Consider the following 14,435-nt stretch of genomic DNA (forward strand, 5'->3'; position numbering starts at 1 on the left):
CGAATTCGCTTTCTCTTTATCAATCCAATTAGCGAATATTAACTTCTTGTCATGCATGAATAATACTTCAGATTGGACACCCGACCTACCTTATCCATATTCGATTTTTTTACTTCAAAATATTTCAGTTAGTTGTTGTTATGTAAATAATTCAAATGTTAAAGAAACTACTCTATCACATGTTAGGTGACCAATGGGTTTGTCTCAAGACATTAAAATATAGTATTTCCTTCCAACATCTTTTTTAATTATGCGTATTGATTTGTCCTTAACCATATACCAGAAATCGATAAATATTTTTTCCTCTTCAATTTATTTGGTGTGCTTCTATTTCCTTGACCCACAAGTTAGTGTACCATTTATGATTACTCTCTCATCAAGATAGAACAGCTTGAATCGTTTTCAGTGTAATAATATCAATGAAACTATCGTTAAACAAACTGGTGATTAGTCATTAGTGCGATTCCATTATATAATGTAATGGAACACATGTGATGCACGATTTATTGATTGGTTCAGTACTTTTGATTACTAGTCCAAGTTTCTCTGTAACATTTTCGGTCTTGTTACTCTGTTCTTTTTCATCTCTCTATTTTCTTACTCTCGTGTTCTGTTCTTTTGTTTTTATAGATGATTTCTTGGGGTGAGCAGGTCATAAAGAAATACTTTTAGTTTTTGGGTGTTTAGCTTTAGCAAAGGCTTAAACTTGGTATTATATATGGAGACAATTAAGAAAATTATGTGGTAAACCCCCAATCAACTTAAAACCCTGATCATACATGACTATGTACCATTTACAGATGAAAACATGCATTTTCACTTATCAGTATGGATAGAAAGTGTTTCCTTACTAGAACTGAAACCTGATGATGAACCATGATTATGATGAATGCAGCATTCGACACACTCAGCTGTTCTCTGCCCTAGTAGAACCTCATGTATGCAAAATGTATAACTTTTACAAGACGCAAGGCATAAGATGCCGCGCTACTGCAGCTCAGATTCAAGCATGGCCAAATTGATCCCTAGCTAAATGCTGTCGAAACCCGAAGATTGTCACCAATATATATATCATCTTCTAGTCTGTTTGTACTTTGTAGGGTGCAAAACAGTATCCATACACCACAGTTAGATATTGTTGGCGGTGACGGAAAAAAGAAAAGCATTTCATATCGGGTTTGAGACCAAAAAGGAAAAATAGAAGTAGCTGTCTTAACTCAAATCCAAATGAGTAGCCACAAGCAAACAGCAAAAAACACAAAACACAGAAAAACAAAAAACAATGATAATTCATTGCATAGGTTGAGGTGGGAACATGTAAGGGACGTTGATCGTGTGGTGGTCTGAGAAGTCTACATCGCTATCAGCTCTGCGGAGGCTGAAACCTCCCAACTCCAACACCTGGCTCGACTCGTGGACATCGAGGTAATAGATGTAGTTTCCCTTGAGTTCAGGGACGGAGTTACCATGGAGACAGAAAGGCTCAGACTTTGAAAGAAAAATGCAGATATCTCCAATGTCTTCAGTGTAAGTAGCTCTTCCTTCCTTGCCTATCCTGAACACCCTAAAACCTTTGGTTTCCAAATCCACCTTAGTTACCATGCTATAAGCGCAGGACCTTAGCAATGGTCATATTGTATCACTGTTATTAATATTGTATGATAATATTACTTGAAACTAAAACAAACAAAAGTCTATGGAGTGATGACTCTTAAGTCATGTCTACCATATATACCTGTACCAAATAACAAGGAAAGTTTCTCCGTCTGATGACTCTACTAAGTATGGAGTCCTGTAGCACGAAAACAAAAGTTCCTTTTCTGTCTTTTTCAACCTGGGAAGGTTTTGAAAATGCAACTTTTGCAGCTTGGGCTCGCCCTTGAGATCCCAGGATGCCATGTGGTCGCATCCAGAAGCGGGCAAGGAGAACATCTGATCTCTTTGAGAATACATGACATGGGAAGTGAAGAAACTGGGGTCTTTGATTCTGATGTTGGTCCATTTGGAGCTCTTACACAGGCTGAGTTGAGGTCCCAAGAACTTGACAGCCACAACACAGTCGTCTTCCTCAGGAGAAGAAGTGGACATGGCCACGTTGGTGACAATCTGGGTCTGACAATGAGGAAGAGTCACAAGAGGAGGCAGTGAAATGCGTTTAGGGTTTGAGTCTGATGCAAATGGGTTCAGATCGTCGTGGAGACACACCACACCCTTCTTTAGGGTAGCGACCCATCCTTGGGATGCTCCGATTGTTGATTTTGTCTCTAGCAACTCACTAGGGATCTTCCGGTCAGTAGTTATTAATTCTGTGGTGGAAACGTCGAGAAATCTTATGTCATCTCCAAAAGGATTTTTGCCGAAGACCAAATAAGGTGCAAGACGGTCTATGGAAGATGAAAACAAACGAAAGCTTATCTGCTCAAACACAAAAGAGAGAAGATAGATCGATCTCACAACACAACCAAAAGATATATACCAAAACATTTAAGAGATCAACAAAAAGAACAAAGAAGTTGTGTCTCTCTCTCTTTTTATACTTACCTGAGAATCTTTCTGAGGAGAGAGCTTGGAGAGTCTGGAGAGAAACGGAGACATTTTTTGTTTTATCCGCTGGTGATCCTGATTCGCTTCAGTAAACTGAGTTTTTATTGTCAAACAAAGCGTGCTCACCCAGGACGGTTATATTAGACTACGGTTTTAAAATATTTTGATAGATTTCAAAACTTTGGTGGATTATTTCAACGAAAAAAGATGGCTAGCTACATCAAATATACAAGAAAACATGGTCACACGTACCAAGTATACTATTGTATCTTCAACTACACGAAGTATATGTATTACATGGTTACATGTATGAACTATATGACGTTATGTGGTCAACACCATAAACATACAATCTGGTACACCGATTGACTGATTCCGGCGAAGACCGACGTTGATTCCGGCGTTGACCAAAAAAAAAGTATCAACATTTTTTTCCTGTTAAAAATCAAAATAAGAAATATTATATATAAACATTTTTGGTTTTTCATGATTAAGAGACATATTCAATTCAATATATCTTTAATGTATTCATTCTTATAATTAGTTAGTTTTATTTTTGAAGCTAAATAAATGATTAAATAAAAATCATTAATAATTATTTTCAAGATATATATATATATATATATATATATCTTTGATAATCAGATTATTTAAATACTACAAAATCAATAAAATCAAATTCAACTACTTTCATTAGAAAAAATAATATTAGGATATTGAATTAAATATATTTTTAATTATGAAAAACCATTAATGATTTAATATAATTTTTAAAAAAAAACAAAAAAAAATAGAATACATTTTTTTAGAATACATTTTTTTTGTATTCTAAATTTTGTTTCTTTAAAAGCAATTATATTAAATCATTAATGGTTATTCATCAAAAACATATTCAATTCAATATCCTAATATTTTTCTATATCTCTAATGTACTCATTCTTAGAATTAGTTAATTTTTATTTTTAAAGCTAAACTAATAGTTAAAAAAAAATCATTGATAATTATTTTCAAGATGTAATATAAAGGAATTTGCAAAAATACTCTTATTCTATACCCTTTTGCAAACATACCCTCAAATCAAATATATTGTTTTGCTAAAATCATTTTATAACATTAAAGTATCTAAAATTATATAGTAAAAGTATCTAAAATTATATAGTAAAAGTATCTAAAATTTTATACAACATTTACCATGCAAGTAGTTGAATTTGATTTTATTGATTTTCTTTGATTTTATCTACTATTATTTTTCTAATGAAAGTAGTTGAATTTGATTTTATTGATTTTGTAGTATTTAAATAATCTGATTATCAACATCGGTCTTCGCTGGAGTCAGTCAACCGGTGTACCGGATTGTATGTTTATGGTGTTGAACACATAACGTCGTATAGTTCATGCATGTGGTCATGTAATACATATACTTCGTATAGTTGAAGATAGTATCTTGGTATGTGTGACCATGTTTTCTCATGTAGCTAGCTATCTTTTTTTCTTATTTCAAAGATAACTATTGAAAGATTTTAAAGATTTTTACTGGTGGTTCGGTAAGATTTCAATATCAAAAGTTTCAGATGGTCTTGTGTGACAATAAAAACTTCCTCATTAGATATGATTTGATCAATCAAAGTGCCACAACTGAATTTGGAATAACCAAAGTTACAGGGAAATTATGTCAATAAAACATCAGGCAGAAATTTTTGTAACACTCAACGTTAACACATAAGCAGCATTGTGGTGCTCACGATTGTTTAGCTTTTTACACATGACTCGTCAACTTTTCTTCCACGAGCTCGATGCATCTATATAGAACCGATTCAATTAGGTTCAGAAGGCATACACTGTCAAATGAAGATTCGTGACCGTGATCCTCCTTGGCGTTCTCAGCGATGCTACAGCTCACAACAGTTCGAAGAGGCAGAAGCCACTCTTTGTACGCTTTCTCCAGATTCTTCTTTGACAAAACTTCACTGCTTACTCTGCTCCTCTCTTTACGTGCTTCATTTTCTGTAATTTTGCCTTGTCAGATATACAACAAGAACAAGAAAGATTAAATGTGTTACTGATTTGCATAAGATTACATTACACACGTAAAATAGAGACATATATACTTTACACGCATCTGCAGACAATTTCATATACCAAAAGAGCTTAAAACATGTCATTTGTATGTACAAGTGTGAATACTTGCAACAGACAACATGATTAATGTTAATCCAAAACAAAAAGATACTGCATGCTATATCTTGTGAGACATTTTCATCATGGATCAATAACTGGTTTATATAAGTTCAAGTAACTTGCAGGCTATTTCGAGTCATCAAAACACAAAACACTATCCAGCAACTTGTGATTTGAAACACCTTCTATTAAGTTCAAATACCAACTCGTAAAACTTTAAGGAATCTATTCCTTGATTTACTTGGAAAGTAGTTAGATAAAGCAAAGTACAATTCTTCCATTTATTTTAGTTAAAAGTTTTTACCTCCTGGATTAAATAACAATGCAAACCTGTAGAGATTCAGTGCTGCCAGAACCTGGACAAACATCACACAAAACTATTTGTCACACACATGTGCCTCAATACTATATCTTATAAATATTTAGTAGAGAAACAATAACAAGCTCTCCCTATTTTCTATCCGACACTCGCATTCTTATAACCGGTGAAAATTCTTGGATCACAGTTTTACTGACGAAAAATCTTCTAGCAATGGAACATCATAAAATTCCTTAATTAGCGAGAAAAGTATGCTACTCTCATTTGATACTTTCACCTTTTCTCTGTATGTATGTATCTATGTCCCTTAAAGCAATTACCTTACCCATATTACTTACTGCATTGCATATGGGCTTACATGATGCACACAAAAGATAAAAAATATATATTTTTTAAAGAATTGATATAGGAACAAAACAATTACCGCATCACTTTGGTCTGGAAGGAGTGGAGGACCACCTTTTGGAGGCCTTAAGACCAACTCCACTAGCTCAATAACAAGCATATCAGCGGCTGCACAATCTGTACCTTGCAAACTACTGCTGCTCATGCTGTCTTTAAATAGACCGAGAAGGATCGCTGTCTGGTTGATTTAGCAAAACAATATTAGTGAACTGAGATACCATTTTTCTTGTGGAAAAAGTAGCTATTACAGCAACAAATTTTAAAAGTAGCTGACTTGTACTTTAACAGTAGTAGCACCGTAAGACTACTAAAGACACTAAGCTGTGTAGTTTATGAACGGACAACGCATGTAAAGGTGTATCTTCATAATCATCATATCTGTGAAGTGTCACATGCTTTACTATCCATAAAGCTCGAGGGGATACAAAAATACTAACCATTGGGGAAGACTGGGAATTCGTGACAAGGGCTCTTAGAACGTGAAACCTCTGAGGAGCTGGGATATCAGAAAGAATCTAATCAACCAGCACCCAGAAAAAAAGAAGATTGTAAGAAGAAATATATAACAATCTCTGTACCTATAAATCAAGCCGAATAGATCACTAAACTTATGAACGAAGCATTTTTAGAATAAAGAAAGAAAAACAGGGCATATATACTGAGGGTAGTAAAAGTTGGCTAACACCTCTTCTAGTTATAAAGGATTATAAGCAGATTCAGCACAAGACGAATCATTTAAATTTGTACAATAATTCTGTGTAAAACATATTGAGTTTAGATCTAAAGAAACAAACTCATTTCGAAGTCATAGGAAACAAAAGCCATTTGAAAGTTTGGGTTGTCTTTTTTTCTTTGTGGATTATGTTATCTATAGAATCAATTTCTGCATCACTCAAAATCAGTTTCCCCAAAATTGATTAAGTCAAGGTTTATTAATTACCCTCTTCAGTGCCTCAAATGTCTTTTTTCTCAGATCTGCGTCTGGGGCATACATGATCACTAATGTAACAGCCTGGAAGAAAGAAAGAAACCAGACACTACTTAGAACGCTGGTAAACCTGAACGGTGTAAAAATTTAAGGAGAATAGAATTATGCCTGTAAAGCAGCGTAGATGCTAGGTGTGTAGTGGGAACAATCTATTTTCTCATCATTGCCTTGAGTTGAAGAAACTCCTTTTGTTATGTCAAGCAAGAACTCGATAGTGTGTCTTTTAAATGCCCAGAGCAGATCTCCAGAGGAAAGTATATATTTCAAAATCCCATAAGCTTGCCACCTTTTCACTGGATTGCTTTGAAGCTCATCTACATCACTTCCTAAAGCTGCATTAGTAGCCTCTCCAACCTCTTGTGAGATCTTTGCCCAGATGAGTAAAAGCGATGCACCCAATTTGATGTCAGGGAAAGAGTTGACAAAATCATCATCATCTGTTCATATTACATTCGTGAGACAAACTATCTTGCGATACGAGAATGGATGGATGGAGTTTTCAAATCAGGAAGAAAGTGCTTTTTGAGTTTTGAGATTAACCTCCAGCAACCGTGCTCAATAATTTTTCAGTGTCACTCCCCGTGATTAAACCAAGATGTGTTAAACCACAGTATGTCAAGAAAGGTTCTAACTGCATCACGAGAGGAACACATGAGACCGCTTTGTCTCTGATGCTAACTGAAAGAATAGCCTGCAAAATTAGATCAAGTATCAGGTATTGAAGGCAATCTATATGCTCATAAAAGAGGAAAGCAGAAATATATAGAACCAAAGCTGGAATCAAGTACGAACCGTTATCTGTATCACATAGAAACCGAGCAAACAACGGACTTTTACTTCTTCTTCGTTCTTCTGTAAAACAAAGAAAAGAGATCAGAACGGGAGAGTGGAATATTCAATTTAGAGAATGAGCACTTTAAGAAGTGATTAAGGAAATCCCAATTGCCAATTTATCAAACTTACAGACCAGTTTTGAAGAAACATCTCGAATTGAAAAGGCAATGCCTACAGCCTTATCAAATAAATCTTCAACTTGCACATCTTTTTCCAACGAAATGTCCTTCAAAGCGTTCAGGACAACTGGAACTGCAACCTTTAGTTGCTCGAAGTGACGCCTCTGAATTGAAATAAATACTGAAACCAAGAAATTCGAATAACTTGTCACTGCTTCAGTTTGCAAGAGCTATATTAACATCTTCAGTAAGAAAAGTGGTTAAGAATTCAAAGAATTTTTTTATCAGGGAAATTCATACTTTTCTACTCTCGAGGTGCATTACTAAAATTGCAGGTACCAAGCTAAAATTCACCTTTATGACAGAAGTTTATAAGTATCTAGGAAACGAGAAAAAATCTTCAACTGCTACCTTTGGAGAGCCCATGTAATAACGGAGTAGAACAACTAGAGGGTGAAAGAGAGCACCTTGCAGCATCAAGTGCCTGGTCATTTAGATTCATAAGGTGATCAACTTGAAAAAAGAACTTGTAGTCTTCTTAAGGCAAATACCAATTACGAAAAAGCAACTTAAGAATAGTATATATATACTGCCTTGAATTAGCCTGGATCCGAATCCAATTCAAGATCTAATACCTCACAAAGAATTGAAAGCATGTCACGTGGATTGCATGCTTCCACAAATCGATCAACGATTTCCTCAACTAACTGTAAACATCTGCTTGATAGGTCTGCGAACTTGGAAGTTACTTTCGGCAACTGAAATGACAGTTCATCTATAACCTCCTGTAACACAATGAATTGGGGAAAACTCATAAGCTTGATTCTAAACGAATCTTTCCTTTTGGCTTCCAAAGCAATTTGAGAACTGACAAAGTACCTGATCCACTTGAGGAGATGATACAACTTTCAAAATTTCATCTAGAACTTCAATAACATCATTCTCCAGTTCATCGTTCTCGGACAAACAATTCAGATAGCTGACAAGTTCTTTAACTAAGCTCTCCAAGTCTTTAAATCCTCCTCCAACTTCACCTGACTGAACAAAATAAAATAAAAAAAAAAACACAAAATCAAAATCAATCAATTACTTGAAAATCAAAAGTAACAAAAAAACGCTCCAGCCAATCACGAAACCACGAGTTCGTTCCTTAGAACCTAATTAGCGACTAATTTTTTTCAATCGAACTCCAAAACTCACGAAGCGGCTAAAGTATTCATCCAATCTCCGAAGCTTTTAAAATATTTTCCCACAGAAACAAAATTACACAACCCGAAGAAGTTGAGAAAACTTACACTGAAGCACAAAGCTAAAAGTTCTCGTACACGGCGTGAAGGGGAAGCAGTAACAATCGTCTCCTCAAACTCGGAGCTCCCAACAGTGGACGACGCCATAACGCCAAAAACTTTTCAATTTCGCCTCTGTTTCGTTAAGAGCGAGAGAGTTTTAAATAATCGCGATTTGAACCAGGTTGTTTGGTTATACGAATAATATTAACCCCATATAACCTAAATTCTAAATTACGAATAGTTTAAAACTTGTATCCAAACAAGCCACGTTCTCTCTTCGCTCACACACACACTTTCTCGTATTCGTCTCTCCTCCAGATCCGGTGCACTTCACCCTCACCGAAAAGATCCTATACTGGCTCAAACTCTCCTCCTCTGATCTAGCCATGGAACCTGACGTCAGCATCGAGACTTTGTCTATCATTCGGATCGCCGTCCTCCCGATCGGTACTATCCCGCCGACGCTTCTACGGGACTATCACTCGATGCTGCTCCGTCATCACACGATCGCGCTCTCCGCTGTTAGCTCCTTTTACACTGAGCACCAGAAATCTCCGTTTACGAATCAGCCTTGGGACTCTGGCTCTCTCCGGTTCAAATTTGTGCTTGGTGGTTCTCCTCCGAGTCCCTGGGAGGATTTTCAGTCTAATCGGAAGATTCTCGCCGTGATCGGACTTTGCCACTGTCCTTCGTCCCCTGATCTCGACTCTGTCACTGAGAAATTTAATGTGGCTTGTAAGAGCTATTCATCGGCTCTTGTCCGGCGCTGCTTCGCCTTCTCCCCTGGCGATTCGCAAGTGAGTATCTTAGTTTCCACTTCCCTTTTGAAATTTCGATGCTTCTAATATTCTAGATGATGCACTATAGTTGATACTTGATAGTGATGTTTATATGTTACCTGGTAATTTCCAAATCGGTAGCTTATGTTCTACAGCTTCTGAATGTGTGCTAATTGACGATTCTATGATCAATGTACTGTCTTGTGCAGCTTGAAGATGGAGACAAGAAGGGTGAAAATGTGATTTTGTTTCCTCCTTCTGACAAGCAAACTCAGGAGTTTCATTTACAAACAATGATGCAAGATATTGCAGCTTCGCTGTTAATGGAATTTGAGAAGTGGGTTCTTCAGGCAGAATCTGCTGGCACAATTTTGAAGACGCCTTTGGATTCCCAAGCTAGTCTCAATTCAGAGGAGGTTCATGTCTAGGTGTCCTATAATTTAGTCTATGATTCATTTCCTCCTGTGGAAGCTTATAACCATTATACCTTCTAGGCTCATTCGTTTGGTCTAATGCAGGTTATCAAGGCCAAAAAGCGTAGGCTTGGACGTGCACAAAAAACGATAGGAGACTATTCTTTGTTGGCTGGTTCACCTGTTGATGCCAATGCTCACTATTCTACTGCTCTAGAACTGGCCAGATTGACAGGAGATTACTTCTGGTATGCAGGTGCCTTGGAAGGCAGTGTTTGTGCCTTACTGGTAAGGCTTTATGTTGCATTGTTCTTACGTTTTTTATAGCATTATAGCCAAAAAAGTGGATACTGAATGTACTTTTTATCTGATATGCACTGAATATGAAATTGCTCTCATCTGTCTCTCTTTATTTATTTACAACACCTAAGTATTATGTTTTCTTAATATTAGGTAGATCGGATGGGTCAACGGGATGTGGCTTTAGAAGATGAAGTTAGATATCGGTACACTAATGTTATCTTACACTACAGAAAGTCATTTATTCAAGAAATTGCTCAGAGGTAATTCTACGTATTACCTGTTTGGCACTCTTCTTCAGTAAACTTATTACTACTACGAAATAGCAATCAACTATTTTCCTTGCAGAGTTTCGCCCTTGAGCTTTGAACTCGAAGCTACCCTTAAACTGGCCAGATTCCTTTGCAGGTATCATTGTACGCCTTTTATTTCTGGAAATTATAATGATGTAGCTTCCTATTTTGCCTTCAGTACGCTGCTTAGTTTGTGGTTGCTGTGATTTTGCTCAGTAGGAGGCTTTTTTCCTTCCTTCTGGTTGAATCACATATTTCTATGATTTTAATCATTATTACAATGGCTTCTTTGTACAGGAGAGAACTGGCTAAGGAAATAGTAGAGCTATTAACCAATGCTGCCGATGGTGCAAAGTCCTTAATTGATGCCAGTGATAGGCTCATATTGTATGTTGAAGTAGCACGTTTATTTGGAGCACTTGGTTATCAACGGAAGGCAGCCTTCTTCTGTAGGCAGGTCGCCCAATTGTATTTGCAGCAAGACAATCGATTGGCTGCTATCAGTGCCATGCAAGTTCTCTCTATGACAACTGATGCATATAGAATCCAAAGCAGGGCATCCATGTCAAAACTTTCTGTTTACAATGTGAGTTTGACAGCATAAGAATTATTTTTCTTCTCTTGTAGTTGATTGAGCCTTATTCATAACCATGGTTTGCCGTAGAATTTTTATTAGTACCATCACCGTTCACGATCTTGGCGTTTCTCCATGTATCATACTTTGATGTTTACTTTTCCTATAATAATTTCTCGTGTTTGTTGGTAAAGGAAACTGGGCGCCAACCTGATGCTGGAAAAATGCATCATCATTCAATTGTCTCACTGTTCGAGTCTCAGTGGAGCACTTTGCAGATGGTTGTGCTTAGGGAGATACTCCTCTCTGCTGTTCGCGCTGGAGATCCCCTTGCTGCATGGAGTGCTGCAGCGAGGCTTCTGAGGTGGCATTATCCTCTAATTACACCTTCAGGTCAAAATGGACTTGCTAATTCCCTTGCAAATTCAGCGGAAAGATTGCCTTCAGGAACTCGGTGTGCTGACCCTGCCTTGCCATTTGTAAGGTATGTTTATCAGCTGTCGACCTTTTTCTTTCAGGGATGTTTATCAAATTTTCTCACAGTTCAAGTAGACCAACAAGATCAGACTAATAATCACTTTCATCCATCTCTTGGCTTCATATTTGCCCAATCTGTGTTTATATTCCAGGATCTTGTTCTATATTTGCTTCGTAGCTGACTCTAACAAATTTTATTTTATGGGTCGTTCAAGCATTATTTTAATTGATCTTTCAGGCTATTCTCTTTCCCACTCCATTCCTCCCAAGTGGACATCGTAAAACGCAATCCAGCAAGAGAAGATTGGTGGACAGGATCTGCTCCTTCGGGGCCATTTATTTATACTCCTTTTAGCAAAGGAGATGCCAACGAAAGTAGCAAGCAGGAATTGATTTGGGTGGTTGGTGAACCAGTTCAAGTCTTAGTGGAGTTAGCAAATCCTTGTTGCTTCGATTTAAGGATTGATAGTATTTATCTCTCAGCTCACTCAAAAAACTTTGATGCGTTTCCTGTCAGTGTGGACATTCCCCCTAACTCCGCAAAAGTGATCACATTATCTGGTATTCCAACAGCAGTAGGACCAGTTACAATTCCAGGATGCACAGTTCACTGCTTTGGTGTAATCACTGAACATGTATTCAGGGATGTTGACAATCTGCTTCTTGGAGCAGCACAAGGACTTGTATTTTCTGACCCTTTCAGATCCTGTGGATCTGCAAAGCTGCGACATGTAATTGTTCCTAACATTTCAGTTGTACCGCCATTGCCCCTCCTTGTGGCTAATGTTGTTGGTGGTGATGGTGCAATTATTTTATATGAAGGTGAAATTCGTGAGGTGTGTATAAATTTTGCAAATGCTGGCACAGTTCCAATAGAACAAGCACATGTCTCGCTCTCTGGAAAGAATCAGGATGCTGTTATCTCGATAGCAGATGAAGCTTTACAGTCTGCTCTTCCCTTGAAACCTGGGGCACAAGTGACTCTGCGTGTGACTTTAAAAGCTTGGCATGTGGGACCAACGGATTCTGACAATGCTGTTAGTAGTGGGAGGAACGCTGTAAGTAACACTGGAAGACCAAAAGACGGAACCAGCCCGTCATTGCTTATTCACTATGCAGGTACTCGTTTCTTCATTGACGTGTTTGTCTGATATATTACTTTTGCAGTGCTTCATGTAACTTCACGACGACTATTACTAAAAGCATTTGTGTATTCATATTTTTTGCAGGGCCGTTGTCTAACAATGGGGATTCCCAGGAAAAAGAATCTGTCCTGCCACCGGGAAGACGTCTTGTTGTTCCCTTACAAATTTGTGTTTTGCAAGGTTTGTCTTTTGTGAAAGCTCGTTTGCTTTCCATGGAAATCCCTGCACATGTGAGTGACAACCTTCGGGATGAAGACATTGAAAGAGAGAGCAATACAGACAGCCTTGTCAAGATCAATCCCTTTAGGGGAAGCTGGGGACTACGGTTTCTTGAACTTGAGTTATCTAACCCAACAGATGTTGTTTTTGAAATTAGTGTCTTCGTTCAGCTGGAAAACTCTGCCAAGGAAGATGATTCTTCACCAGTGCAAGATTCTCCAGAGTATGAATACCCAAAAACAAGAATCGACCGGGACTATTCTGCTAGGGTACTGATTCCATTGGAACATTTTAAGCTACCGGTTCTTGATGGTTCGTTCTTCACAAAGGACCCTCCGCCTGGTAGCCCTTCAAGTAGTAGAAATCTGAGCTTCTCAGAGAAGAACACGAAAGCTGAGATAAACACATTGATCAAGAATCTCATTTCTAAAATAAAAGTCCGGTGGCAATCGGGAAGGAACAGCTCAGGAGAACTGGACATCAAGGATGCAATTCAGACAGCTCTCCAGACAACAGTGATGGATGTTTTGCTCCCAGATCCGCTAACATTTGGTTTCAGACTGGTCAGAAACAGTCTGGAGACGGACTCTGAGACAAAGGCTCAGTCTCCATTTCCAACGGGATCTGTTCTGTCACATGAAGTCACTCCTATGGAGGTTCTGGTTCGTAATAACACAAGCGAAGCTATCAAGTTGAATCTAAGTGTTACTTGCAGGGACGTAGCTGGACAGAACTGCACTGAAGGAGCTGATGCCACTGTCCTCTGGGCTGGTAAAATCCCTGTCGTTAAGTAATAACAATTGTGTGACATAGATTTTTGCGGCCATTATAGCCGTGTGTAGAAGGTGGGCTTATACATGTCCGTGACTTCTTTTGTCAGGTGCTCTTAGTGGAATCTCAATGGAAGTTGCGCCGCTGCAAGAAGCAAGACACTGTTTCTCACTCTACTTCCTTGTTCCAGGAGAGTACACGATGGTAGCAGCAGCTGTAATTGAAGACGCTAACAATGTACTCAGAGCAAGAGCACGAACCGCATCTTCAAACGAACCCATCTTTTGTCGTGGACCGCCATTTCATGTCCGTGTTGTTGGAGGCGCACTGTGATCCGTTTTTACCCATCCAAATCTGGATTTTACTATGTTTGTTGAGTTCACGAGAATCAATTAAAGTTCTGGTTCAAGTAATGGGTCTTATATATCATATGCTTGTGTGTGTGTTTCTGTGTCTCTTTTTTTTTTGCCTTGGAGCATCATATGATCATCATGCATATTCTGTATGGCTTTTTTTCTTTTTGGAATTTTATGGCCTCAGTTCTGAGACCTTTCTTCTCAAAGTAAATTGTTTGTACTCCGCTCAGTAAGTTCAGTTTTTAATGATAAAAGAACGATTATACCATTATACTCCCCATAACAATTGGCCATAACTTCCACCTCTACAAATAAATTACCATTTATTGAAATAGACACTTAAATTCTCCTAAGCTCGTATATTTGTAATGCATTTTTTTCTTTAACATCTAAATGGCCTTACGGATTATGCAATAAATTAGAAATTCATAC

The 14,435-nt window shown here is 37.7% G+C and overlaps 3 protein-coding genes across 13 annotated transcripts; 1 reads left to right on the plus strand and 2 right to left on the minus strand.

The window, feature by feature from the left end:
* Nucleotides 1–1,145: 1,145 nt before the first annotated feature.
* LOC104735116 (uncharacterized) lies at nt 1,146–3,054 on the minus strand. 2 transcript variants are annotated; one of them, XM_087481474.1, is made up of 4 exons: nt 2,797–3,054; nt 2,542–2,689; nt 1,736–2,415; nt 1,146–1,618 (listed from the first exon to the last, which is right to left on the minus strand). In XM_087481474.1, the coding sequence occupies exons 2-4, from the start codon at nt 2,593–2,595 to the stop codon at nt 1,291–1,293; spliced, it is 1,062 nt and encodes a 353-aa protein (XP_087337600.1). In that variant the 5' UTR covers nt 2,596–2,689; nt 2,797–3,054; the 3' UTR covers nt 1,146–1,290. The 2 variants fall into 2 exon arrangements, with proteins under 2 accessions (XP_087337600.1, XP_010453138.1); XM_010454836.3 differs by having other exon boundaries at nt 2,542–3,043.
* Nucleotides 3,055–4,124: 1,070 nt separating this feature from the next.
* On the minus strand, nt 4,125–8,940 carry LOC104735117 (aberrant root formation protein 4-like). Of its 8 annotated transcripts, none has more exons than XM_010454839.3 (13): nt 8,683–8,940; nt 8,267–8,425; nt 8,023–8,172; nt 7,799–7,871; nt 7,402–7,568; nt 7,227–7,286; nt 6,975–7,125; nt 6,543–6,871; nt 6,387–6,458; nt 5,884–5,961; nt 5,466–5,624; nt 5,027–5,078; nt 4,125–4,548 (listed from the first exon to the last, which is right to left on the minus strand). In XM_010454839.3, the coding sequence occupies exons 1-13, from the start codon at nt 8,779–8,781 to the stop codon at nt 4,301–4,303; spliced, it is 1,797 nt and encodes a 598-aa protein (XP_010453141.1). In that variant the 5' UTR covers nt 8,782–8,940; the 3' UTR covers nt 4,125–4,300. The 8 variants fall into 8 exon arrangements, with proteins under 8 accessions (XP_010453141.1, XP_010453139.1, XP_087337607.1 ...); XM_010454837.3 differs by having other exon boundaries at nt 4,125–4,560; XM_087481481.1 differs by having other exon boundaries at nt 7,398–7,568.
* LOC104735118 (trafficking protein particle complex II-specific subunit 120 homolog) lies at nt 8,934–14,271 on the plus strand. 3 transcript variants are annotated; one of them, XR_015578093.1, is made up of 11 exons: nt 9,063–9,473; nt 9,665–9,871; nt 9,974–10,156; nt 10,322–10,431; nt 10,517–10,576; nt 10,759–11,047; nt 11,230–11,519; nt 11,751–12,243; nt 12,335–12,631; nt 12,742–13,647; nt 13,757–14,271. XR_015578093.1 is itself a non-coding variant. In XM_087481475.1 (10 exons), the coding sequence occupies exons 1-10, from the start codon at nt 9,063–9,065 to the stop codon at nt 13,978–13,980; spliced, it is 3,561 nt and encodes a 1,186-aa protein (XP_087337601.1). In that variant the 5' UTR covers nt 8,934–9,062; the 3' UTR covers nt 13,981–14,271. The 3 variants fall into 3 exon arrangements, 2 of the variants coding, with proteins under 2 accessions (XP_087337601.1, XP_087337602.1); XM_087481475.1 differs by having other exon boundaries at nt 8,934–9,473; nt 11,751–12,631; XM_087481476.1 differs by having other exon boundaries at nt 8,956–9,473; nt 9,665–9,883; nt 11,751–12,631.
* Nucleotides 14,272–14,435: the final 164 nt, after the last annotated feature.

Source organism: Camelina sativa, chromosome 13, assembly GCF_030686135.1.
Source record: "Camelina sativa cultivar CO46 ecotype springtype chromosome 13, ASM3068613v1".
NCBI lineage: Eukaryota > Viridiplantae > Streptophyta > Magnoliopsida > Brassicales > Brassicaceae > Camelina > Camelina sativa.